The 27436-nt window shown below is 40.0% G+C and overlaps 2 protein-coding genes across 5 annotated transcripts in view; both read right to left on the bottom strand.

Annotated features, from left to right (window-relative positions):
- The window catches only part of camsap3 (calmodulin regulated spectrin-associated protein family, member 3), a 43558-nt gene extending 26023 nt beyond the window's left edge, over positions 1-17535 (bottom strand). For both annotated transcript variants that reach the window (XM_077526733.1, XM_077526741.1), the window contains exons 1-2: positions 17031-17535; positions 7872-8137 (exon numbers count right to left, since the gene is read on the bottom strand). In XM_077526733.1, the coding sequence (XP_077382859.1) occupies positions 7872-8137; positions 17031-17157 (393 nt within the window). In that variant the 5' untranslated portion in view covers positions 17158-17535. The remainder of the gene's footprint in view (positions 1-7871; positions 8138-17030) is intronic.
- A 972-nt stretch (positions 17536-18507) lies between these two features.
- Positions 18508-27398, bottom strand: xab2 (XPA binding protein 2). 3 transcript variants are annotated; one of them, XM_077526679.1, is made up of 20 exons: positions 27378-27398; positions 27196-27282; positions 25645-25793; positions 25418-25541; positions 25137-25334; positions 24930-25064; positions 24668-24832; positions 24126-24270; positions 23892-24043; positions 23060-23179; positions 22852-22983; positions 22392-22523; positions 20986-21099; positions 20755-20917; positions 20491-20681; positions 19657-19779; positions 19404-19575; positions 19164-19290; positions 18967-19070; positions 18508-18880 (listed from the first exon to the last, which is right to left on the bottom strand). In XM_077526679.1, exons 1-20 carry the CDS (start codon positions 27381-27383, stop codon positions 18819-18821), a joined length of 2601 nt encoding a protein of 866 aa, XP_077382805.1. In that variant the 5' UTR covers positions 27384-27398; the 3' UTR covers positions 18508-18818. The 3 variants fall into 3 exon arrangements, with proteins under 3 accessions (XP_077382805.1, XP_077382821.1, XP_077382812.1); XM_077526695.1 differs by lacking the exons at positions 27196-27282; positions 27378-27398 and adding an exon at positions 26492-26558; XM_077526686.1 differs by lacking the exons at positions 27196-27282; positions 27378-27398 and adding an exon at positions 26095-26397.
- Between the last annotated feature and the right edge of the window lie 38 nt (positions 27399-27436).

Below are 27436 nucleotides of genomic sequence, written 5' to 3'. Positions count from 1 at the left end.
ATATATATATAAAATCGAGATATATATATATATATATTAGGGGTGTTAAAAAATCGATTCAGCGATATATCACGATACTACATCGCGCGATTCTCGAATCGATTCAATAATGGGCAAAATCGATTTTTTTTTTTTTTTTTTAGGATTCACACCTTAAGCATGGAAGAATGTTATATGAACGGAACATTAAGCCTTAATATTTTATTTCAATGCTGTTCAAACATGAAACAAATTACAACCTCTATAAGACTGAAATTTCAGATAAATAAATAATACATTTTCATATAAATCTTACACTCTACAAGCTTACTGATTAGTATTTTCTAAATTTGAATGGAAAAAAATCGCAACAATCGACTTATAAATTCGTATCGGGATTAATCGGTATCGAATCGAATCGTGACCTGTGAATCGTGATACGAATCGAATCGTCAGGTACTAGGCAATTCACACCCCTTTATATATATATATATATATATATATATATATATATATATATATATATATATATATATATATATATATATATATATATATATATATATATATATATATATATATATATATAGATAGATAGATAGATAGATAGATAGATAGATAGATAGATAGATAGATAGATTAGGGGTGTTAAAAAAAATCGATATATATGTATATATGTGTGTGTGTGTGTGTGTGTGTGTGTGTGTGTGTGTGTGTGTGTGTGAATAATTTCCCTCCCTCCAGTTCTGTTTTTTTCTTCTTCTTTTTTTTTCCCCAATTGGTTTTCAGGATTTTTTTGTTTTTTTATTCAATCAATTTACGGTAGCATTCGTCACAGCAAAAATATAAAAACTACAGTGGAAAAAGTTGGTTACGAGTAGGGGTGTTAAAAAAAAATCGATTCGGCGATATATCGCGATACTACATCGCGCGATTCTCGAATCGATTCAATAATCGGCAGAATCGATTTTTATTTATTTATTTATTTTTTTTATTTAGGATTCACAACTTGAGCATGGAAGAATGTTATATGAATGGAACATTAAGCCTTAATATTTTATTTTAATGCTGTTCAAACATGAAACAGATTACAACCTCTATAAGACTGAAATTTCAGATAAATAAATAATACATTTTCATATAAATCTTACACTCTACAAGCTTACTGATTAGTATTTTCTAAATTTGAATGAAAAAAAATCGCAACAATCGACTTATAAATTCGTATCGGGATTAATCGGTATCGAATCGAATCTTGACCTGTGAATCGTGATACGAATCGAATCGTCAGGTAGTAGGCAATTCACACCCCTAGTTACGAGAATGTCAGACAAGAACAAAAAAAAAAACTAAAAAATATCTAGTATTAAGAAAAATTCTGTAACGAGAATAAAATTATAATAACTAATACGCAGTTAGATTCATACTTTTCCCAGAATAATTACGACCTTGCTGAAAAGAGAACAGAATTCTACAGCAATGTAATCGTTAGATAAACACAATATTGTAATTAATTTTACAAGAAAAAAAAAAAAAGTACAATGAAAACAATGTCAAAATGATAAGAAAAATGATTTTTAAGCACCCACACATTGATTTTAGTCAAAATAATACTAAAATTAAGTTTAAGGAATACATTTTTCTGAAGCACTTTAACATAATGTTTTACTGCTTAGAATTTTTGTATGGCTCGAGGGAATCACTAACACAATGACGCACCCATTTGGTGCAAAAGGGAGTTCACCTCACAAGACACTTTAATAGGATTGTACGATCTCAGTCAGTGAGACTACCTGGATAAAAAACAAAAAACAAAACCATATATATCGTACCAACATGTTTTGTTATTCCACACCCAGCCGATGTAGCAACAGGAGATGAAAGCAGAAGTAAACAAGAAAGACTGACGAGAGTGGTATACGGTAATTAATCAGCAGTAATTCATGAGCAAATGTGCAAAATGAAAGGGTGTGTGTGTGTGTGGGGGGGGGGGGGGGGGGGGTATGGTTTTCGCCGGTAGAATCCCCCCACTGCCGAGTGGGCCGGTCCACTCTCCCTAATGAGAGGGGAGAGAGCAGCCACTCTAGAATGCATGAGGCAGAGGCTGCCAAGATCACCATGACAACCAGCCAGGTTGACCCACAATGCATCTCAACACAAGCCTTTGCCTCTGCAAGCAAAAAGCTCCATGCTACTGGCTCACAAGTCTAGTTCCTTCGTGACCCATGTGGCATTAGTTCTCCCTTCATTAGCCTCATCAACAGAGCAATTTGGAAAATATGTATCTCAAAATGTTGCAGCAATAAAGGCAAGCAAATAACAGAAGGGCATTTTTCGGCTCATTAAGCAAGATAATGACGAGGGCACGCCCTGATTATGTCTGAAATATGACTTGACAATAAACCCTGCACAACCCTGCTAGTGCCCACTGAAGGGGAAGCAAACAGGGATCAGGCAGGTCTGAGGCCCAAAAGGGGGATTTAGCATGGGAAGGTACATGTACATACAGTGTGTTATTTAATCTTTGTGCACATGCTTAGTGAAGAATCGTGAGCACGAATTTGGGACACATATCCATAACACAGTGGTGGGCAAAGCACAAGCCCGACGTGGGCCACACATGGCCTGATCCAGTCTTTAATCCGCTATACCAAGAATTTGTATAAACAAGGGTCCTGGAATATTTGTTGCACTATTTCACATGGGTTTTTTTTTCTGGATTTTTTTTTTAAATCACATTAAATAATTGGTAAATTTATTAAGAATAATAAAATAAAAATATTTTAAAAATAGACATAAATATAAACAACTTCGACAATTATTGTTTAACTTGATCCATCCATCCCCTTTCTTATCAGCTTACTCCTCACAAGGGTCACGGGGGTGCCGGAGCCTATCCCAGCTGGCTTCGGGCAGTACATGGGGCACAGCCTGAACTGGTCTACCATGTATATTTTTGGAATGTGGTAGAAAACCGGAGTACACAGAGGCAGGCAAGGGGAGAACATGCAAACTCCACACAGGAAGGCCGGAGCCCGGATATGATCTCACGACCTCTGCACTGGAAGGTGAATGTGCTAACCAGTCGGCCACAGTGTCGCCTCAATTTAACATATAGAAAGTTTATAATTATAAATAATAAAATATTTTTACATACACATTTTAACTATTCTTTTTCTTCCTCATCTACGAATGAGGTGGCCCATCTGCCCATTTTCCCAGCCCTGCAATATCAGCTTCAGTGTTTCCGTCTGAAGTCGCCGGGCCCTAGCCAGAATTTCTGGCTGACTTTCACTGACTTCCTCCACTCCCAAACTCATCCAAACCTGCCTATATGGACCTTACTGGACCTTTTTATGGACCTCGTGCACATGGTACAGAAACCAGTCTGGGAAAGTTAGGAAAATACAATTGCCCACTCTGTTTATAATCAATACGGAGCCCCTAATGTGACATGGTAGAAGAGAGAGAAGAAAAAAAACCAAAAAAAAAACTTTGCGTTCTCTCGCAAAGATTGCGAGGGCACGCAAAGTTGTTTTTCCGCCTACCATGTCACCTTAGCTGCGCCGTAAACACTTCCGGGTCATCTTCCATGTGAACAAAAGCGACGAGGATGGAACGTTTGTAAACATGAAACAAAACAGTGGGAAAGCTTTCCCAAAGCGACTAGCATGGAGCATGCATTTTCCCACTGCTTTGTTTACACGTCGCTTTTCTTCACATGGAAGATGACCCGGAAGTGTTTACGGCGCAGCGAAGGTGACATGGTAGGCGAAAAAAAACAACTTTGCGTTCTCTCGCAAAGATTGCATGAACGCCAAGTTGTTTTGGGAGGGAACGCAGTCTTTGCGAGGGAACGCAATCCCTCGCAAAGAACGCAAAATGTTTTGCGAGGGAACGTAAAGTTGTTGTTTTTTTCTACCATGTCACTTTAGGGGCTCCGTATAATCAAGATAGAGGATGGAGTTCATCAATTCATGTGATTCTCATCCCTGTCAACACTTTAGTGTGATTAAATAGACAATTAAAAAAATACTGGACACTTTTACACTATAGATTAAAATGAACCAAATCAGTTTGATGGTGGTAGGTGGACCCCCCATGAGCGAGCGCCGGTCGGGTGTGTCATCCAATCACGGATCATGACGTTCAGTCTGGGTGGAAGATTATCTCTAATCTTCACATATCTTTACCCTCAATCTGAGGAGTTACACAGTCCAGGCCTCCACCACCAAAGGGTCAGGAGAGTACTAGTGCAACACAACACACAAACACAAATTACTTTCAAGAGGAATGCACCGATAGTGCTGTTTTCGCAGACTTTATCAAAATGGGACATTAATTCACCTTCAATATTATTTCACTTTGGCAGCAGTGAATGCAGTAGTTAGGAAAGTTAAATCAGATCAAGAAAGCAAGTTAAAAACAAACTACAAATTCATAAAAATTCTTGACAATATGTTCTATGCAGCCACACTAGTCTAAATACAGTATTTTGGTTTATATTGTGTTAGTGGAATATGAGTTTAGCTGCAAAATTCAGCAGTTTTTATCAATATCAGAAGGTGACCATTTTGCCACTTGTTGTCGAGTGAAAATGGCATCACAGTTGTTCAGGTCTCAGGCAACAACCAATCACAGCTCAGCTTCAGAAAACAGATGAGCTGTGATTGGTCGCTACCGGATCCCTGAGAAACTGATGTCATCTTCAGCCGACAGCAAGTGGCAAAAGGGCTGCCCCCTGAGATGGACAAAAATGGCTAGATTTTGCTGCATAACTCATATTCCACAAATGCAATATTAATCATAATGTAATGTTTACACTAGTGAGGTTACATACAATATTGTCAAAAAATGTTTAAGGTTGACTTACCCTTTAGGCATACACCAAAAGATGACATGAGTATTTCAAATGATTACATTCCAGCCTGCATCTAATTTCCTCAAAAATAGTTAGCGATTATACTGTTTAGTTAAACAATTGTTCGGATGAAAGTTGTGGCTTAATGTTTGATAAGAAAAAGAACCATTTGTGTGGTTTCAGTGAGTCGCCTGCCTTTTGTCCTACTCTGATTTATATCACACGGTGTTTTGCTTTATAAACAGCAGATATGTGGAGATTTGTGATGCTGGTGCAGTCTACAACTTTGCTTCCCTGACAAAGATAAGTCCTAATTGACACTGTTGGAGAGGTTTCTATCTAACAATACACTGTACATATTTTACTGTGGTTTGGAGAAACGCACTGCATCACACTGAAAAAGGGCTTCTCATCAGATTGTGTGAGACACTTGATGCAAAGCTTTCATCTGTGTCAGATTGCCGCCACTCCAAAGCCGTTTATCGGCCAAGACCACATCTGAAGCTGCTTCCTTCACTGCGGCTGCAACTTGAGTCGTGACCCACTTTCTTTGGCTGCCAACGAGGGGCAGACTGGCTTAGGACGGACGGACGCATCTACGGCTGTGGGTCTGATGCGGGGGGCAAATTAATGCGGGATGGACAGTAGCAGCCAAAAAAACAGTTTAGTGGTCAGGATTTGGATCGGAGGCACGCAAGCAACTAAGTCTATTATAGCAACAGCATGCATAAAAACCACCTATGACATTGTTGTGGAAAACATTACTAAAACAAGCTACCTTTGATTTATACTGTACATAATTATGGGTGTGATGAAGAAACGGGTCAAAGCCAAGCACACAAACTATTTTTTTGCCAAATTACGCAGAAATACCAGTAAGCTACTAAAAATATTTTGTATGTGGTATCGTTAAATCTTTTATGGTATACCATGCAACCCAAAAACTAACAATTGCCTCTGACTTGATAGTTATGATATCAGTCCTTGGTGCTTGTGCTCTAGAGGCGTATGATTTACAGCTGAATGATGGATCTGGATTAGCTTCCAAAGTGCTATGTTGTGCCCTAATTCCTGCCTCTTTCAAGGCCTGATTTCAATGAGCACTGTGAAAAAGTGTATTTTCCCCAATGAATGTCAAATTGTCAAACAAAGCAAAGTGAAACGAGAAAAATGTTCTGTGACCAGCATTTGATCTGGTCCACCAATTCTAAAAACAGAATCAATTGTTAAAGCATTTTTTGAAGGAGGCAAGGTCAAGTTCTTTCGCACCAAACCCATCCAAGCCTGCCCTTAGGGACCTTGTTTTATGCACAAACAGCACAGTCATGGTGGAAGGGGCCATCGCCAGAGGGTTGCAAATGTCCAAAGGTAAGTTAAGATTCTGACCGATTAGCTCATCAGAACTAGGTTTAATCGCAATACTTTGTTATATAACAACATTTACATTATCAAGAGTCCTGTAATATTTGTCACATTAATTCCGCCGTTTTTTTCCAGAAGATTGGTTAATTCAAATTGATTTATTATTCTCTCCTTACTAACAGAATTTACTTTGATTTATTATGTATTATTGATCTCATTAAAAACAAAAACAAAACTGTTTCGTTGGCCAGGCCCATCTTTCGGTTTTAAAATTCACTGCAGCATTTAAGCCCAAACGTTTGCCCAACAGTGGCCTAAATGGTATCTCCAAAACAAGTTCCCACTGAGGGAGAAAGTTGTTGAGAGGTTACATGAAACTAAATTACCAGCAATACACTCAGCCCTTTCAGACAACTTAATTGTTGGCTTATCTTCAAGACGCTGGTTTTCACGGCTGTGTGAGTGAGCCGGGAGTGAGGGACAGAAGTGAGAGGTTGATTGTCAAAAAAGGGGACAAGACGACAAACCAGTTTCTTTGACTCGATTTACAAGGCCCAGCCCGAGGTGTTCTTGCGACACACGATCCTGAGTTTCACCAGAACTGTTCGGCTATTGTGCTGTTAGGGAGCATCCATTGTAGTGCTCTCCACGCAACCTGGAATAGAATTATGACCCCTCCTGCACAAGTGGAAACACTATGCCTCTGTATGATGTAGACACGCTGATACGTTCTGGTTAAATCTGGGGGCATAATGGTGAAGGATTCATTTTTAGTGTGGGTGAAAGACGCATGTGGCTGTAGTTGTGCTGGCAGCTGGATCCACTCATCCTTTGGGATAAGCAGGATGAGTAAGTGGTGGTGATGTAAAGGAGAGGGGGGAAGGGAGCAGGGATGAATGAGCGGGGGTCTTTCTGGAGGTCCTTTAATCCCACGAATCAAAGCATAAACAAGACCCAAATTCAATTCAGCCCACGCGACCTGTAGTCAAGCCTGATACAGAACGCGGATTTTCATGAAGCTGAAGAAATGACATGAACTAGACAGGAAGCCAGGCGTCAGCATCAAGGTTGATCCGGTATATTTCAAAATAAAACCGTTTACAAACTTGTTATTAGCTAACTATGTAGCACGTCGGACATTTAAAAGACAAAAAACGAACTCAAAATAAATTAAACATGACAAAACAACACTATTTAAACACAAAACGTCCTTACCCATTAGAGAAGAGCCATGGTAGAAGTCTCAGAACTAATGTCCAAAAAGCATATTGATGTAAACGACAAGCAAGCGTGGCTATTGTCTATAAGTAGCAGTCTATATACGTACACAGTTGTTATCGCGTGAACTCAACTCTTCAGTATGAACCCCCTGAGCTTGTGGTCTCGGGGGTGCAGATTTCCGGACACATACAGCTCACGCAACGCACTCGATGTGAATTGCAGTCCGTACGGGTGCCATACAAAAACACATCCGTATCCGCCACGCAGTCAGCGTGAACTCGATGTAACTGACAAAAATAAGCACAAGAGGTCCCACAGGGCTCGATCCTGGGGCCCTTTCTCATTAAATGTAATACACACCTCCACAACCTAATGGGAGTTGTTTCAAAAGTATGCCTTTGAGAACTGTTTCGCACTGCATCATATTCATTAAAAAAACAATTGTTACCATTTTGATGGGCTTATGTCGCAGGTCTGCATCAGTCACTGCCGAGTCAGGCTCTTTGGAGACCAGACTTCGGTCGGCGAGCAGCTGCAGCAGGGCGGTGTTGTCTTTGGGCTGCACCTCAGTTCGGCCAGTGCCCAGCAGCAGGAGGCTGTACGTGCGGCAATAAAGCTCAGAGGACTGCAGGAGGCGTGTGACGGGCGGCTTAAGGTGCTCCTGCTCGTACTGGTCACGGTAGAAGGGGTCTCGTAGCTCGGCGGGGACATTCTCTACCGGGAGACAAAAGCATTGTGTTAAACTGTGCATAAACAAGCTGTAGGAGACGCTATCGTGGATTATGTATATTGTGGTGTACTCAAGATTAGAGATAGACCGATATGGTTTTTTCAGGGCTGATACCGATGCCGATTATTAGTAGTCAATGACGCCGATAACCGATATTTGGAGCCGATATTAATTTTCACTAAAAAGGGAAAATGTTGGCATCAAAATTTGGGAAAAATACAAACTTCAGTTCTTTTTTTTATTTTAAAGTATATACTTATTGAGCAACTTTTAGGGTTAGTAAAATATTGGATTTTTTTTTTAAATCTTAGTCAATAGACATCTTTGTTTTTAAAATCTAACAAGTCCCAGGATCTCCCAGGTGCAGTGGCATGTTTTCAAAAGTTAAATAAAAACAAACAATTGTTTTTTACACTAAACAAAGTATTTCAATATATTTGAAGTATTTTATTTATTTTTGTAATTATCTTAGTTTTAATTTCAAACAAAAACAGATGGTGCTGAGAGTTCCCAGGGTCAGCAGCATCTCTGAAAATTTAAATTGAAAAAAAATAAATAAATACATTTAAATTAGTTCCTTGAAGTTAAGTTTTTTTTTGTTTTTTGTTTTTGTTTGTTTTGAATGGATCTATTATCGGCCATATGATTCTTCAAAATGGCCGATGCCGATATTCGTCAAAATGCTTAATATCGGTGCCGATAATCGTCCCAGCCGATTATCGGTCTATCCCTACTCAAGATGACCAACACCAAACGCATAACGATATCTCAAATGGAAATTGGGAATCTCATCCATGCCCTTTGTAAAACCAAGACTGACCTGTGAAAGGCAGCATTGTGCCAACAGGGCATCCAGACTGCAGATTGCCAGGAAATTAACTTTTCTCACTGTTATTTTTACTGTCGTGAATGGTTTGTGAAACAACATTATTATTATTATTATTATTATTATTATTATTATTTTTATTATTATTATTATTACATTTTTAAAAAATGCTGTTTTTACCCACCTAAACATTTAAAAAAAGGTCATTTTAGAGCTGGCATTTTAATAGTGTGATACGATGTTTTTGCTCACGGTTATCATACCGTCAGTCTAAAATGGGTCCAAGAATTGGGATTTTGCATATTTTGATCACAAGGGAGGAAAGGAAATAAAGGCCCAAATCTGGCCAGATTCTAAGTATGTGTTTATCACGCTTGACAAGATTGTTTCCTACTCATTTCTTCCGACTGACTCAAAATTCGACATGTCAAAGTTACAGCAGGCAAAGATTAATCAATTTGTGCAGTGTCAAGGCTGTTATATCAAAAAGAAATTCATCAGCAGTATTTTGTAAAAAATCGGATGTACAGGAGAAAACTAACACGGCGTGTACATCGTCACACATGGACAGGCTCACTGAGCATCATAACATATCTGCTCCAACTGGTTTTCCTGCAAACAGATTACTGAAAACACACGCAAATCTGACACGCCCTCTTTTAAAACAGGTTCCTCCACATGTAGGCTAAACCAGAAGCAAACTCAACAAAGAGGCAAAAATACAGAGGCACACACTCCCCAATGTGTTCGGGTCTTGGGCATGAAAGCTGAAATACACAAAATGGACCTATCGATTGATTATGTAATAATCATTCAGGGGTTGAATCACCTGCATCATAAATATTCAGAACACATTTGGGAAAATTCCTTCGGCAGTTCTCAGGGCCCGTAACGGCATGCGTTTAGTGTGGAAGAACACCTTTGGGGATGGAATAGAATCCGAGAAAGAATGTGGAAGCTAGAGCTAGAACATGTGTCAATGACTCCATACTCGTCCATCCGTCCATCTTCACCTTCTGTAGGTGTCTCAATACTTTTGTCTCCACAGTGTCTTGACAGCAGGCCATTTAAAAGCACACGGTAAACTGAAAGTGCGCCTGGGTCCTCTAGATTACACCTAAGTGTGTAAACAATGGGAGTTGTCTCTGTATAATGGCAAGTAATCGTAAGTCACGCAAGTGATCCGCATGGTATCGCGTCAACATAACACCCAGCTTTGCCATTTAAACAACGACCATGCAGAGCCTCTCTGTGTGTCATTCACAGTCACGTAGCTCTGTGTTTTGTTGCGTTACAAACTGCAGTGTTCACATTACTTCTGGAAACACTGAGCAACCCCAACATAAGAAAAAAAACTTGCCCAGAAGGCAAAGTAGAATGCAAATGCCACAAGTTATTAGGCTGCTGAAAGAAGAGCTGGATAGATGTCATCTGACGCCATGTCACAACATGACAACTACTGTCGCACATGCTGCTGGCGTTACAATTGGGGGAAACAAAAACAATCGACCGGGCTATTTAAAAATCCAGTGTCCACAGTACCAGATCTGACCAACACTGTGCTGTGTTTGATTGCCTGCTTGATGATATCGGCCACGTGTCCCTGCGTGCTCATTATTGAGCGACTGAGCTTGCCTGCCGGCTGCCATTGTCACAGATACCAGCGCGCTTGTCTCGCTGCAGTCGACACACGCAAAGGCAACAATCAGGCGGCGACAGACCCAACTTTAACCGCTGCGGCTCCGCACAATCAGCAGCAGCTTGGCGCTACACAAATGTATTGGGACATCTAGCCGTGACAGAACTGGATGTGAGAATGGACAAAAATATGGTGTTAGTTGTGTTATGTTTGGGCTTTCCACAAACTGCTCCCACACATTTGGAAGCATTCAATTGTACAAAATACCTTCTTGAATAGGGATTAATGGTGTGCTTGTACTGTATACTGTGGAACATGTGAATAGACTGTAATTTTGATAATATTAATAAATGTGACTTTAACAAAACATACACTAAACAATGCCTCGGCTCGAAGTACATCATGTGGCAGAATGCTTAAATATGAGGAAAATTAAATCCATTTGATTTTCCACCCAAAACAACACGCATTCCTGCTTGGTGACTCATTATGCCACGTCTGTGTTTTATTTCACTTGTCTATTTTGTTTCAAATGCTTCCTGTTTAGTTGTTCTCCATACTGCATTGTGGCACTGTGACCCATACATGACATTCCGAGGGGAATGCTGATGAACACAACGTCCTAAAGCGGGGTACACATATGGGCAATCGGGACAAATTTGATTATCTTCTCTCATTGATGCCGTCACCAACAAATCTTTTGATTATCCTATCGAATGTTCCAGTGATTCCTAGCATTGACAGAGAGAATGACAGCCAGTAGATCAGGACAAGCGAATGTACTAGGGAAGCTGAGGAGCCTTAAATTGCATTAAAGGCCGCAAGGCATCATCCTGTACTGAACACAACAGTATGTGATTGCATTACACTTGCGCGAGAGGAGAGTTCACAGACGGTCTGACAGAAATATAAGCGAGATGATGCGTTTGCTATTGTATCCATTATCTTCGCCTACAGGAGCGGCTTCAGGTTACACGACAACATATAACAAGGCTTCTGTTTGTGAGTAGCGTTTTTAAACAGATCAATGATGGAGCACATTAGCATGAAACACACCGCACGTCGTCTACAGAGCCGTGTACAGTATACACTAAAGGGTTAGAGGGTAAACAAGAGGAACAAGGTAGCATCCTGCTCAGATCCGTGTCCCCCGCTGACTCACCAATAGTGACCGCTGGTAAGGGAATGAGTAATCATTCCGACAGGATTTGGAGCAGTTTGATAGCTAGGTCGAGATATTGCAGGTTAAAGAGATACTTTACTTATTTAGCCATTTTTAGCAGTCAAACGTTAATATTTTGCCTATAATAAAATTGATATTTTCATTATTTTTATGTATAATTAGTACCTTTAAAAACACATTTTGCAACTTGCTGTCGACTGAAAATAACATCACAAGGGCTCAGGTAACCAATCACAGCTCAGCTTGTGAATGTTCCACGTTAAAAGCATTCTGACAAGTCTGAGGGCAATCTTAAGCAGCCTTAACAAACTGACTCAGCAATTTTCCCGGTTAGGTGGTATGGCTGCTCCGGGCTCTGCAACAGTTGCCACCTCCCGCCCAGAAGAACTTCAAACTTCATCCTCCAGACAAACTCGAGTCTTTCTGTCGAAAGACAGTGTTTACACCCCCTCCAGCCAATCGCAGAGCGGATTTTTTTTTCACTCACTCATTTACACATGTAAACTTCTGTGAGTGAGTGAAAAAAAAATGAATAAATAATCCGCGCGTGCTTTCAAATTGCCGCGGGAGTGACGTCACGCAGCTGACACGTTCGCCCGGCCCCGTTTGCGACACCCCATACACATATATTATATTACAATATATTGTTGTAACAATCTGTTACACGTAAAAATATAGTGCTCCTTTTGGTCTGGATTGCAATACATTTTTTATATTTATCAATATATACACATATATGGTCTATGCATATATTGCAATATATAGTAAAATATAAATACTAAATGTCATATATGGGAATATATCGCTAAATGTATTGCATGATATTTTGCTATATATTGCAATATATTTTCTTTTCATAAGGGAAGAAACTGCTTGTAAATCAGAATAAAACAAGCTACAGTACTTTCCCCTTTGGCATGAATCCATAATAATAAGCACGTTTCTTGGTAAACATGTCAGCTTAAGGTTCTAGCAAACGGTGGCTAGAACAAGTGAATCAAGAGTTTCTGGTCTTGTTCCAGTCTAAACCTGCAAAGTCGTCCTGAGTCATTTATCTGTCACATCACTTGTCACCAGGCGTCAAGGCTAGATCCAAAATTCCCTACTCGCACACTATCACAACGGCCTTCACCTTGATGCAAACATAGCTCTGTGTCAGGATAATAAGACACTGCCTGGGTGCTGAGCAGCCAAACCTCGGCCAATGCAGAGACTGCTGAAAACTCACAGGATACTTTATTAGGTACATCAAATAAGCTAATGTAGTCCTACAAATCTAGCAGATTCTGGGTCATCCATCCATCCTTTTTCTACAGTGGGTGTCCTAATTAGAGTCATGGGTGAGCTGGAGTTTATCCCAGATAATTTTGGACAAGACGTGCAATAAAACTTGGACTGGTCACCAACCAGTCGTAGGACAGATTAACACAAACAACACTACCACCAACGGGCAATTTAAAATCTTCTGTGAACCTAACATACTGTACATGTTTTTATACACAGAGTACACGTCCAAAAAACAAACAAAAAAATAATAGCACGGGGAGAATCTGCAAACTCCAAACAAGAAGACTGGCGCCGAGACTCCAGCCCTGACCTCAGAACTGTGAGGCAGACATGCTAACAACTAGATCACTTCACAGCTCAGTTCCAGCTAGTTATAGCAACAAAAACAAAAACAGTTGAGATCAATATCTTTACTGTACATCCTCCATTATGAAACAGTGTCCTCTCCCCCTCTCCATCATGTTACTGGCCAGCCTCTTCAGAGGATGAGTGGTTAACTTAATTTTACACTTGCATGTCAGTAAGGCATGTTAAAATGTTAATTCCAACTAGGACTGCAGCTATTGGTTTTTTCATTTATTTTTAGAATCAACTATTCTACCGATTTTCACATTGACTAATGGAGTAATCACAAACAATTGATCTTGCATTATTAAACAACAAAATGTGCATGTGATTTGAAGGTATTATTATTGGCCACTTGGGGTTGCCATCCTTGCATTCTACACTGTATTATCTGCAATTCTGAGTGTGTACTGCTTTGAAAGGTAGGACCTTGTCTGGTGACTGGTGAGTGACATGGGCGCCAGCGAATTAAAGTGGAATTGGATATTGTGAGTTAAGATTTTGGGTGGCCTAACCATTCGCCGGTCTGGGCGTCAATGTGTATGGATGTTTATTGCATGATTTTATTACAATTTGTTGAATAAAGTGATTCAATTATCTTTTGTTTGCAAGTGTATAAGTGTGAAACAATAGCAAACCTTGGAGATTCTGTCTTTTAGGTATTATGTATTTCTTCCTGATTAACATTTTCTACACTGAGTGGTGCATGCGTCTCCAGTAACAATCTGTGTGGAAATATAATCCCTGCGACACTTCAGGGCTGAGATTTTTGCTTTGTTTGTTTGTAATCGAATTATTCCAGTTACTTGATTATTTGTTGCAGCATTTATGATGGCGAAAAATTATTATATGGATTATTTTCTATTTATTTTGAAACAAGAACAAATATGAACCCAATCTACCTTGAGTTTAGAGGTTCCACTATCATCAAATTGAAATGAAATAACGTGCAGTCGTGCACTATTTAAAAATGTACCTCCCAGCATTAAGACATATTGTTATGGGACACAGACAGCAATTAAGAGATTATTATGGACGTGGATGTGTAATGTTGGTGGGTGGATCAAACGGCGTCTGTGGGGAACACCCACTCGAAGTGCTGTCAGGTCCAACAACAAGGATTTGCCGGCAACGGTATTATCACGGTCCTGTCATAAGGATGTCTCTATGTTTTGACTCTAATTAGGATCTGGTCGACAAGGCACCAGACACCACCAGACCCCTCTCAGCATGCCCTTGTGTTTTCCTCACTCACAATAGAATTGATGTAGCAGAAGTTGACTCAAGACAGAAAAACTCCAATCTTTGTAGTAAGTATAACCCTGCACGCTGGACGACTGGGAAGTGACTTTGACCCAGAGGGCGTGACTAGGAAGGGAGTGAGGGTGGAAGGGCAAACAGAGTAGCTACTGCCAGGAGATCCGGACCCTGGAAATGTGTAAGCAAGCCGTGTTTTGTAGATAACATGCTACAGTACTTGCACCTCCTCAAGCCATGTTAGTGATCTGAATTATGAGAAAAACATTCCAGCGTTTTAACTGAAACTTTGTCGAGATGTGCGGTATGGTCCAAGTAATTGTGTTTTCACGCATATGGGAATAAAGGCGTGGATCCAGGATTCTTTTTTTCCACCATTGTTTACATTTGAGAAAAGGGCATTCTGCAACTTTTTACCCCCTAATTTGCTACATACTAGGGGTGTTTAAAAAAAATCGATTCGGCAATATATCGCGATACTACAGCAGGCAATTCTCAAATCGATTCAATGGGCAGCCGAATCGATTTTTTAACATCCATTTTTGATGGAAAAATATTCAACAAAATGTCTAACTTTCATACCTTATACATGGAAGAATGTTATATTCATGGAACATTAAGCCTTAATATTTTATTTCAACGCTGTTCAAACATGAAAAATGTTACAACCTGTTTGTTAAATACAGTTCTAAGACTGCCGTTTCAGATCAATAAATAATACATTTTCATACAAATCTTACACAGTGTATATGTACAAATTTACTGAATGGTATTTTCTAGATTTGAGTAAAAAAAAAAAATCGCAACAATCGACTTGTAAATTCATATCGGGATTAATCGGTATCGAATCGAATCGTGACCTATGAGTCGTGATACGGATCGAATCGTCAGGTACTAGGCAATTCACACCCCGACTACATAAAGTATATTTTACATGTACAATTTAGTACTAATCCATTTAAAACTGTTGGCCTTGTTTTCTCACATTGCCCAGTTTATAACTTTCCATAACAATGAATTTAAAGTTTGGAAAGGGTAAAACACAACATAATATAAAACTCATAGCATTTTTTTTTTCTCAGTGAAACCCTGGGGCCATGCAATTATAACAACGACTGTGCACCCTTGCTGAGCCACTGCAATAATTATTTTGATGATGAAGTGCAAGAGTTCAAGTTCTACAGGGCCTGTCAACCCAAGATAGGCAAGGCAGCGACAGTCTCCTTAAATTTGTACTTATAAATTTGCATAAACTGGTGCCGATATATACATTTAGGATTATTATCTTTAGCAGTTTACAATGCATGGCACTGAATTAAGGTTTACAGTTTAGGACCAGTAAAAGACATTTTACAATACCTAATTTAATAAATGATTGCATTTTTGCGTGATAACCTGGAGTTATATGTACATTATATGTAATAGTAACTATGTTCCCTACTGAGCCACTTTAGGATTATTTATATGATAAACTGTAATGACCAACTGTCATCCCTGAGAGAGGCAGTACAATTTCCTTATGCAGATGTGTACAATTTGGTGCTGATCTGTAAAATATAATTCTTCAGCCTTGTTTTATAATTCTTTTTGTCCAGTTTGCTACTTCAAATAACATTCAAATCTGCAGTTTGAGGGTACAAACATTTGAGTGAAACTGTGGAGTCATGCAAGTTAACCAGCAATTGTGTAACCTTGCTGAGCTGCTGTCATCCCTGCAAGACAGGAACATATTCCATAATTGAGTACAAGGTGTACAAATTGGTGCTGAACCAGATTTATAATAATTTAGCCTTATTCTGTGACTATTTTGTGCAATTCACTTCCCAGAGCTGTCAACTTAATGCTTACATGTTTAGAAATGAACATGGTATTTTTCATAGATGAATGTGTTTATAGACTGAAACCCTGAGGTCATGCAACTATACAGTAACCATGTTCCCCTGCTGATTACTTTAATGATGAACTGCAAGTCAAGTGTTGCAGGGCCTGTCATCCCTGAGAGGGAGCACATTACCCACGCCCAATGTGGCATGTCAAAAGGATTTCACACTATGTAAAAGAACGATTCTGATGGATTGAAAGCTACAAATGACTAAAGAATGGACGAGGTGGCTTGTTTCCGACACAAACACACCTTCCCCCTCGAAAAGGTGAGCAGTTACTGAATGAGAGCAAACGTGTCCCGTCAATACCCGCAGACTCTTTGTGCTCAAAACCGCCGAGTGGGACATTAAAACGTTTCTCGGCACGCTCGAAAACCACATTTAAAAAAAAACACGCATCGCAGCGTGATCGTTAAAGCTACAAACAGTCGATGCTTGCCGGGGCCTGTGAACCTACCTGCACTACCGTAGGACTTCGCCAACAACCAGGCGACACTTGAGCATATTTTTGCTTTAGTGCAGTCGTACAAATCCAATGGCTTGATATCGGGGACGACAAAAGTCTTCTTCCCGGAGTCCACCATGGCGGGGTTATTCTTAAAAAAATACAATGCTACGAGCCAAAAAAAAAAAAAAAGCCTCTAAAAGCGTGTAGAAATGCTCTAAACAAGCATTGTCACTCCAGTCCCCGATGACGGCTGGGAATACGGATGTGGCTGAGGGATTAAATCGGGGAAATATCCAACCCGGAGCAGCTTCCGAGCCCGATAACGTTCTCCTCTTCGCGGTGAAAATGGCTCCAATTCTTCGTGGAACGCTCCTCACGAGGGTAGCGTTGGGCCAAGGCGCCTGGAAGCTAGGTTAAAGCGGACAAATCCCGCAGTTTTTCCCCTTGTTCAACCGCATAGCTCTGTGTGTGCTGGTGGAGTAGGTTTACGACGAGCCCCGCCGCCGATGACGGATTACCAGGTGAACGCCGGCGACGTCACTCAACCGGAGGACCAATAGAAAAGAAGATCGCGGGAACCGGAGGCGGGATTTCCTGGTTGTCAACGTCGACGCTTATTTACAGGTGTTATCATTTCATTGAGGGGCCTACTGCCCAGTGACATAAAGTAGAAGTGGGAATATCACATTTTGGGGAAACGTACGCCTTTTGTTCTTGAACAATAGGACGTGATTTCTGTAATATGCTCTTTATATACATATATATTCTTGCAGGGAAATATTATTCATGTTACATGTAATTATCTAATAGTCATATCAGTGCTTTTAATTGGCCCTAAACATACGCAGAGGAGTAAATGTCGAGATGTTTTTTTTTTTTTTTTTTAATGTTTTTTTTTTTTTTTTTTTAAATTGGCACACGTGTCTCCAGATGTATTGTTTTTAAAAATATAAAAACATTTATTGTTCAAAGTTCCGGAGACCCTAGTTTGAGAACCTCTAATTTATGGCTGTCCAATGTATTGTAAAATCATGTAACTGAAATTCACCCATTCAAAAATTAGGAGTTTCTTTCCAGTTGTTTTGAAGCCTTGTTTCCATTTTGCAGTATAGCACCATCCGCACAGGAAAGCAAATGCTGTTGCTCGGAATGCATCCCACTGTAGTAACTTTCTAACTAAGCGGATTACCTTTCAGCTATGTTAATCTAATTATGAAAATATTTCTCCACTCGTTACTTTTGGAAAGGTACAAAGTCCACCCACATAGAATGTTCACCTAAAAAATGTGACAATCGTATATTATTATTATTTTTTTTAAGTTAACACAAATTTCATAAATTCAAGAAAATGTTAAATGTCTAGCACTTAAAACGAGCACAATGTAATGGTTAACCTCATTACATCAATGCTGCCAACATGCAATGCTTTGTAATATTGGTCTTTATTGTTTTACCTCTTCAGGACATTATGCAAAAATATAAGTACTTGTACAAATTTCCTTTATTTGATCAAGGCTGGACTTTTGAAGCAAAAAAACTGGATGACAGAATTCCCATGTACCCAAACCTAACGATTCACCTGCCTGCTCTACCACAAACTTGAGAAAGCCTGACCCACTGTGGTCATCACTAACAAGAGCATGTTACTTTCTCCAGGCAAAACATGGAAAGAGGAAGCCATGCTGTCATCACACATCTGAGTGACTGCAAGAATTTACACAAATTCACAAATGCATATTTTATGATATGATAAAAAATGACAATGTTACAAAAGTAAGTGTTCTTGAGAAGATTTGCTCAATCATCTTTCAGGCCTCCGTAGACAGCAGTCGGAACGCTCTTCTGTTCCAGCTGCACCTCTGTAAGAGGAGATATAAAGTGGGGAATGATGCTTGGATGAAAGTAAGTTTAAAAACCAACATTTGATGCCTGTCGTGTCACTCACCCTCTGGCCCTTGCCCATCGTCCTCATCCTCGTCATCAATGTCAATCTCATCGGGATTGGCTTGTTTGGCCAGCTCAGCCAACTCACTACGAGATGTGTCACTCCTGCACATGCAGAAAATAAAACAAGTTCATTTTGTACATGTCAATATGGATTAAATGTGGATAATTTTATTGGCATACAAAAAAAGGATAGACCTAATAAAGAGAATCTTTTCTTTTGGCTTGGGTTTATCTTGCTCTGCTTCTGCTGCAAGCTGTTGCGCTTTCTGCTCCAACATCTTCATGTCGTCGATTCCCAACTGGCCTGGGGCAAGATCTGACACTGGACCCATAAAAAAAAAAAGAAAAGTGGTTTCAATTCATGTTAAATGACTAATTCAGCGCGTTTTCTCGCATCCACTCAAGGCGGACGAGAACCAGAAGCAGTCATGTTACCGGTGCCTGTGGAGCTCGTTGTGGCCTTCAGCATCTGAGATGACATGAAGTTGACCTGAGTGTTGTACGTGGCCTGGACGCTACGCTTGATTCGCAGCATCTCTCTAATAGTGTCCTCGTTTCCATGGCGGATCTCAAATTCCTTCCACGTTTGCCAGAAAACAGCTGTGACCTGAGGGGGAAAATAAGAAATGAATACATATGAACATCCTGGGTGAAGAGGGGACACTCGACAGCAGGAGGTTGCTCCTACCCTGGGATCGCAGATCTGAGAGCAGTACGAATAGATGGCTCTGGCCCGATCAATTTCACCCAGTTTGCTCTCCATATCGGCGAATCGCAAACACATGTCCCTGGAATGCTCATCGGGGAGTACCTTGGGAAATAAGGGGAGAAAGTTTAGCCACTTACACAAAGTACGGTACAGTAACATTGAACCTGCACCTATACTGCATGTCTGTAGGCAATGGAATCATAAACATTTGCCAAAGGGATGATAAACTCCGCTCAAGCATTTGAACATCAACTAGCAAAAGTTTTGCACGTTTCATTGATGGTTCGGAATAGTTGATAAATACAGCAGGTGTTTAGAGTCGCTCCGTGCTCACTTTTGTGTGACAACAGTTTTTGTCAATTATTATGAGCCTAGACTGTCGTCTGCTTGCCACGTTTCGTTGTACAATTAGTGCTGGCTGGCAGTTCAGCGTAGCCACGAAAGTCAGCATTTATTTATTTAAACTTAATATGGTACGTTTCTTAATATACCAAATATTATATATTTGTTTAAAAATGAAATAGATTGTGTGCAATAGAAAAACATGCGTTTTTATTTACTCTAATATTTTAAAAATGAGATTTTAGAGCTATAATTTTAATACAATGACACCACAATATTTTTGCTCAGTTATCATACCATCAGAATATAACATCGGCCCATGCCACACTATACGATCACACAGCTGTAATGACTAATTTTGTTTTATGGTTTTTATTTTATCGCCTAGTAGAACTGTGAGGAGTGCAGAAATAGAGCCCCCTAGTGTTCAGACTCAGACACAAGCTAAGTGAAATAAGCAATCGGATGTACCTCAATAGCCTTCTGGTAAATGGCCCTGGTGTACGTGACGCCATATATTTCAGCTGCTCTTTTGATGTAGATATTGAACATCTGATGTCTCTCCTCATTTTCTACCGCCTGCGTCGCTCTTTCGTAAACAGCCATGGCATGACGTGCTAGTCCGTACTCCTCCTCCAGCTTGGCGTACAGCAGGTAGATGGCTGGAATGCCATGCAGGGTGAGAAATAGATCTTAACAAGGATGATAATTGATGATTTTCAAAAAGCTACTCACTCTTGGCAAATTTAGCGGGGCAGCCATCGATAGCTTGCTCAAATAGATCTCTTGCTCGCTCCAGCTTCTTGCCTCCGTATCGGTCAATGAACTTGGTGAGGTATGTGTTCCAGATGTCATAAACGTTTGGCCACTTGAAGAGAGCGATGCCACGCTCATACGCCTGGCAATGCATTCGACAGAAACCTTTAGTATACCATTCAGTCATCAAAATGGATGCTATGTTATTACTTTGAAGCTCTCCTCGAAGTATTTGTGCTCTTCGAGGAACATGGCGTAGTTGATGACGATCTGCGGCGTGGCGATGCGCAGGTCAATAATGCGGTCGTACACTGCTTTTGTAGACTGGTGGGAGAAAAGAATTAGAGGTGTGCAAAATTTCCGATTCTTAGATTATTCACGATTCGGCCGTGGAACAATCGAGAACGATTCACAAACGTCCAAATTCCGATTATATAAATATGCCAAGGGAAGCGAAACGAGCGAAAAGTACGCGGAACTGAAACGCAGTAGCACGCGCGGTCTTCGGGACGCTTTTTGGGACGGACCGAGAGTACACATCCACAACTCACGCCTCGAGATTCAAAACAACAACAAGCATGGCTGAGCTGACCAACCCACCTCTTCGTGAGATCAGACCTGCTCCGAAAAGGCAAACAACTTGAGGTGGAAGTATCAGCTAGCTGGCTGCAGTGCGTCGGTTAGCGTTCTACAGGGCGTCGCGCAGTGATACGAACGAACGAACAAAAAAGTAGTGGCTGGCGGTAATGGCGTCTGACTTTATTCAGAAAAGAGTATTGTGGTGGAAATGTATCACGCTTTTGAAAACAAAAAGTTTTTAGAAGAAAAACGCTTTATTTCCGAGACCCCAGCCAGCTTGCTGGACTATTTCTTTTTTATTTTCTTCTCGTCCAACGTCGAACCAGAACGCGTGTCACCGAACGCTGTCAGAAAGAAGTCAGTGCTGATCGCACACACGGGAGGTGAGGATCAAATTGAGATTCATGTTAAAAAAGCCGAACGATCCCATTAATGTTTACACGTTCATGTTTACACAAGTTAAAAAGCAGAAAAGCACTTGAGGGTTTTTTTTTTGTACCTCTGAGAAACTTTAATGTTTACATGTTCATCTTTACACAACTTAAAAAGCAGGAAAGCACTTTTTTTTTTTTAGGCATTTGTATTGAAGTAGTAGTTCACATTGTCTTTCATTTATACCTCAATGCACTTTTGAGTGGATAAAAATAATATATTTTTGCTCAATGCTATGTTTTATTCTGTTGAAGACTGAATATACTTAAAAGCTGTTGTTACAGAATGAGGACTTGAGTATTTTATTTACTGTTTTGAACTGTTAACTTGATACTGAAATAGTAGTTTATGTAGGCCTGAGAGGACTTTTGTACTATTTTTGTAACTAATGTACGAAACATTAAAAGCACAAAAATACATTGTTTTTTTTCTGCTGCCTGGGGGGGAAATCAATAATCGTTTTATAATCGAATCGTAGCCTCTGAATCGTAATCGCAATCGAATCGTGAGGTGCCCCAAGATTCCCACCTCTAATTAGGATATACATTTACAGTTCACACAATTTACTGGATGAACAAAAATCCAACGCACATGCAGATACACACCTGAAATGTGCCGAGACTTTCCTCCAAGTCTGCCAACATGGACCAGACCTTCAAAGACTTATAGACTCTGTTTTGGACCGGCTCGGAGGCATCAAAGTACTCAGCCTTCTTGGATGGGATGGCTGTGGCTTTCTTAAGTATCAAATAAATTAGAATATAAAAACAGTAAATGGTGATTCATATTGACTACATGTATACAAAAATATTGTATAAACCGCAGATATTGTCAAAATAGCGTGGATTTCCACATTAGATAAGTCGATATGTTCCACAAATAAAAAATAATTATCTGTAACGTGATGAGGCCACAGTAGATAAACTGTGACATACCAGAGGGGGAACACTGTATTATTGACTTACTGTGACCTGAAACATTTTACTAATATATATATATATATATATATATATATATATATATATATATATATATATATAAAAAAAAAAAAAGGCCATTTCTTACCCTTAGTATCCTCAGTGCCTGCTCATAATTTTCATGCCGGAGTTCCATTTCTCCATATTCGCACCACACTGTTGCCAGGTCGTCAACCTGCTTGTAGTTCACTTTGGTGGCCTTTTCAAAGATGGTCCTGGCCTAAATGACACAAAGCTTTCAAAGTACAGTATTTCTCCTGCAGATTGTCCATTAAACATTTAGGCTGTGTACTTACATCATCCAGCTGCTCATTTTCCTCGTAAAATTTAGCAAAGGTGACCCAGAGCGTGTGAGGCTTCCCAGTAACTTTCATGGGATCAACAGTCTGCACTGCCTCTGTGTATGTGTTGATGATCTGTAGAGTGGATGGAAGGTACATAATGCATTAGACACAATCTCAAGTTTTAAACTTTTAGGATACAGGATACCCCGACTTTACAGGACTAGTTTGTTTTGTTTTGTTCATTTTTCCTTTCGGACAATCATTGCGACAATTTCAACATACAGTTAACAGCATGTAGAGTACCCAAAAAGAAAAAGGGCTGACAGGATGAAGCCGAAGCTTATTAATTCCCGTCCCCATAATACACTAGTATGCAGATTATCAAACAATTTGTTCATTAAATGTTAGCTTTGAAGTTGCGTCCTACTCTAAACTGAGTCAGGAAGCGAGTTTGTTCCATGACCAAGCTTATAACTCAATTTACTCATATCAAATCAATTTTCCTTGTTGAAATGAACTGAAATGGCATTCATCCTTTTTAAAGAACAATAGCACTTATTGAATGTTAAGAAATAATCTGGTTTTATGGAGTGTACTTGTCAAAATTAACTGATTAATCGACAACTAAACGCTTATCAAATTAATTGACAACTATTTTAATAATAAGCGCCACCTCCTACTTTGCAGCCAATCAATTGAGCCGTTTTTTCCTCCCTTTTAGAGATAGTATTAAAACTTTAATTTGTAAAACTGGACATTGTGAAAGCCAAGTTGACAATAATAGTGATGACGATAATTATCGCCCACCCTTAGTTCCAGTACAAGCGATAAGCCAAAAACTCACCTGTCGTGGAATGCCCTCGTACAGTTTCACACGTTTGTGCCACTCATGGACATTGTGGGGGTTCTGGCGCAACAGTACACTGTTCAGAAGAAGAGGTCGCCGTGTTATCAGCTCCTCAAAGCGCGCGAGGCGAAGCTCAAGGTCGATGTCGTCTTGGGGAGTGAAGGACAAGTTGAATAAACAAATGTGACAGATGAGCAGGATGTTGTCCACTTTTGAAGACTCGACACGAACCCTCTTCGTCCTGGCCCATCTCGGAGGTGGTCTCCATCTTGGCTGCGATCATGCTCTCCTCAAACTGAGCGTAACTGTCAAAGACTTGTGTAAAATCCCTGACGGTTACCACAGTAAGAATGGCTTCCTCATAAACATCACGGGCCTATGAGACACAATAACATAGATAAGTTCTAATCTCCACTGTATTTCCTCATATCCTTACTCTACTACAGGCAGTAATAATCATTTATAGGCATTAGGGCATTTACAGGGGGATGTGGTCATTTGTCTTTTACCAAAACCTAAATCTCTTTGACGATCGATATTGAAATCCCCTTCCTTTAAAATCTGCATGAATGTCAGCTTTGAAGATGCCATTTCTGTAGGTATTGTTTTGCAGTAATGACTTCTACCGTGGCCACTGCCTGTTACAAGTTGACTGTTCCCCCATGACAGTGGTTTTATTCAATCAAGTTTACTTAGAGTGGAGGCCATTTTTGAGGAAATATGGTATCGAATATCCAGAATTGTACGCTTTGGACAGTACTTTGTTGACAAACCTTTTCAAAGAGGCCACTCCTGATGTAATAATCAGCTAAGGAGCACCAAAGCTTGCCGAGCTGATCCGTAAAACGAGTGAGCCCACCCCGGATGATGGCACCGACATTTAAAGAAGTCACCTTGTCGGGGTTCTGCGAAATCAGGTCGCATAACTCGTGCCACAACTGTATCAAGAAATATATATAAATATAATGATTACAAATTTGTACTACTGGGGTCAAATACTTCTATAAATTCTCAGGGAAGGGGGGAAACCATTACCTGGTAGTTCGATTTGCCTTCTTTGGACACAAAACTTTCGTCATTGACGACAGCCGCGAGACGTACAGCAGCTTCATCCAAGCGGCCAACAGACTTTAAGTACTCAATATAATCCTCTGCATTCTCTGGAGAAAGCTGTAAAACACATAATTTGACATTTACCAACAATAACTGCAACAGCTATTGCCAATTGTTGCTCGTCATTACCTTGAGGTATCTGCGGTAGACTCGTATGGCCGTCTCAGGCAGAGGCAAACTTCGGACAAAGCGAAGATAGAGAGGCCAGATGCGTGGATGCTGAGTAACAGGAAGAGCACGGAGCGCACGGTCAAATGATCGCCGGCTCCTTGTGATCTTACACTGTAACACTAGGAATTGGCAATAATCGATCCATATCCTCGGCATCTGGAGTCAAGCAGATGGATGCATAATGTCAATAACAACTATATTAAACATGTTAATATTTGGCTCCTTAACGTGGTTATTACCTTGTGCATGAACACCAGTGCTCTTTCATGGCAGTTATTGATTTCTTCATAGACTGGTTCGTTTATACATTTCCCTTTGACTTGTTTCCTCCTCTCCCTCAGGTAATTGTACCATAGTTTATAACTGTGGGAAAGTATAGTTATTTAAAAACAAAAAATGTTACTACATCCTTTGCTTCTCTATTTAAACATATGCAATACTGTACAGCTCTGAAGAACACATTTACCTCCCAGGTAGCTCTTTCAGAGCCCGTTCATAGATCATATTGAGGACGGATTTGGGCGCATTCTGTTTGAACTCGATGTAACGCATCCAACACTTGACTGAATATGGATTTCTGATAATCTCCTCCTCATACGGCAGATCATCGTCCTCCTAATAAAGCAAGAAATCAATTCACACGACGAATCTCAACAACCGTAGAACCACAAGGTTTGTTTTCATACATATGCACGTACAATTTCTTGATTAGCAAATTTGCACACAACATAACAGAGTAACAAAATATATCCAACATCCAAACTCCAGTCACACAATGTTCCAAACAATGTTATCCTTGCTTAGTGTCATTCACACATCGCAAGCCTAGCACTCTTGCGAGCGTTAGCCTGAGCTCTTAGCAACCCGCGAGTTTTTCGTATATTTAGATAAACAGCGTATTTAAATGAAAACTTACAAATATAACATCCTCTCTTCCATTTACTGACGGCATCCCTACCACGGTAAATTGCGGGCTCAACGTAAATTAGTATTGTTAACTTTGGCTAAGCGAGCTAGCTGATTTTACCAAGCGTGTGATTCAAGATTACTGTCACGTGTTTCTCTGTCAGCCAATGACAAGTGAATTTGGCACAGCCGTAAAGTCTTCCCATCTGTCGTAACACTTTCCATTTCTTCTACAAATTACTCTTGCAAATCAGACATGGATTCACCATTTATCGTAGCTGTATATTTAGATTTGCATTGAATTAAAAATGTTCTTAATGGTATTCAGTCACTTCTCCCATTAGATTTCATTGAGTCATTATCTACGTCGAGACCAATGAGGAAACAACTAAATATGAAGTCTCTACCGTTAGACAATCTCTGGGTCAATCTTCCGTGCTACTTCCGCATTTGGCACGAGCAAATCCGATGGATTAATGTAAACTGCGTGCTCGTATGTTTTAAAATCCAGCGCGAGCATAAAGGGTTCGGAGATTGGATCAATTAATGTTTTTGGTTTAAGATTATTGAAGTTTAATTTAAACGATTAATGTCATAAATACATATAGCCTACAACGTAATAAATACGGTCTGTCCGTGTTAAACTTCATTACATACATTCATCTTTTTGGTATTTTATTCTTTCTATCTAACAGAAAAAGTAAGATAAGTATGCAAGTAACCTTTGTTTTAGATCAGAGAATGAACTTGAGTAGAATGATAACCGCACATATTTTTTTGAGTATTTAAAGAATTTTGGTTGTCGAGTGTTTGCCAATTATCAATCAGCGTTTCTGTCATCCTAAAAGAGGAAGGGACACTGACCTTGTGTTAAATGTAAATCAAACTCTCTGAGGCCAAAATTTCTTCAGGTCAGATGCTAAAATTAATGTTTACGATTATTTAAAACAAGAAACAGAAATAAATGGATGTCAGAAGCTTCCACAAATAGATAGGAGGAGACACATCCTATCGCACTTGCTCAAAATGTCATCCTTTGGTATTGATTAGGGTGCTCTGAATGGTGCCTAGGTGTGTTTGTGAGTGAGGATGGTCGTTCGTCTCTGTGTACCTTGCGATTGGCTGGTGTGACCGGCTCAGGGTGTACCCGCCTACTTGCCCAAAACTGGCTGGGATTGGCTCCAACACTCCCACGACCCTTGTGAGGAGCAAGCGGTTATGAAAATGGATGGATGGATGGTGTCTGTGTGTACAGCTGCATCTCTCGAACCCTATGTCCGACTGGGGACATACGGGCATCCGCGGATTCGTCTCGACAAGAACTTTCCAACGGTGTCTGTCCCGTCGCAACA

This window comes from Festucalex cinctus, chromosome 1 (genome assembly GCF_051991245.1).
Source record: "Festucalex cinctus isolate MCC-2025b chromosome 1, RoL_Fcin_1.0, whole genome shotgun sequence".
In the NCBI taxonomy this organism is placed as follows: Eukaryota; Metazoa; Chordata; class Actinopteri; order Syngnathiformes; family Syngnathidae; genus Festucalex; species Festucalex cinctus.
The sequence above is the reverse complement of the archived record's forward strand: the minus strand, read 5'-3'. Positions and strand labels throughout refer to the sequence as shown.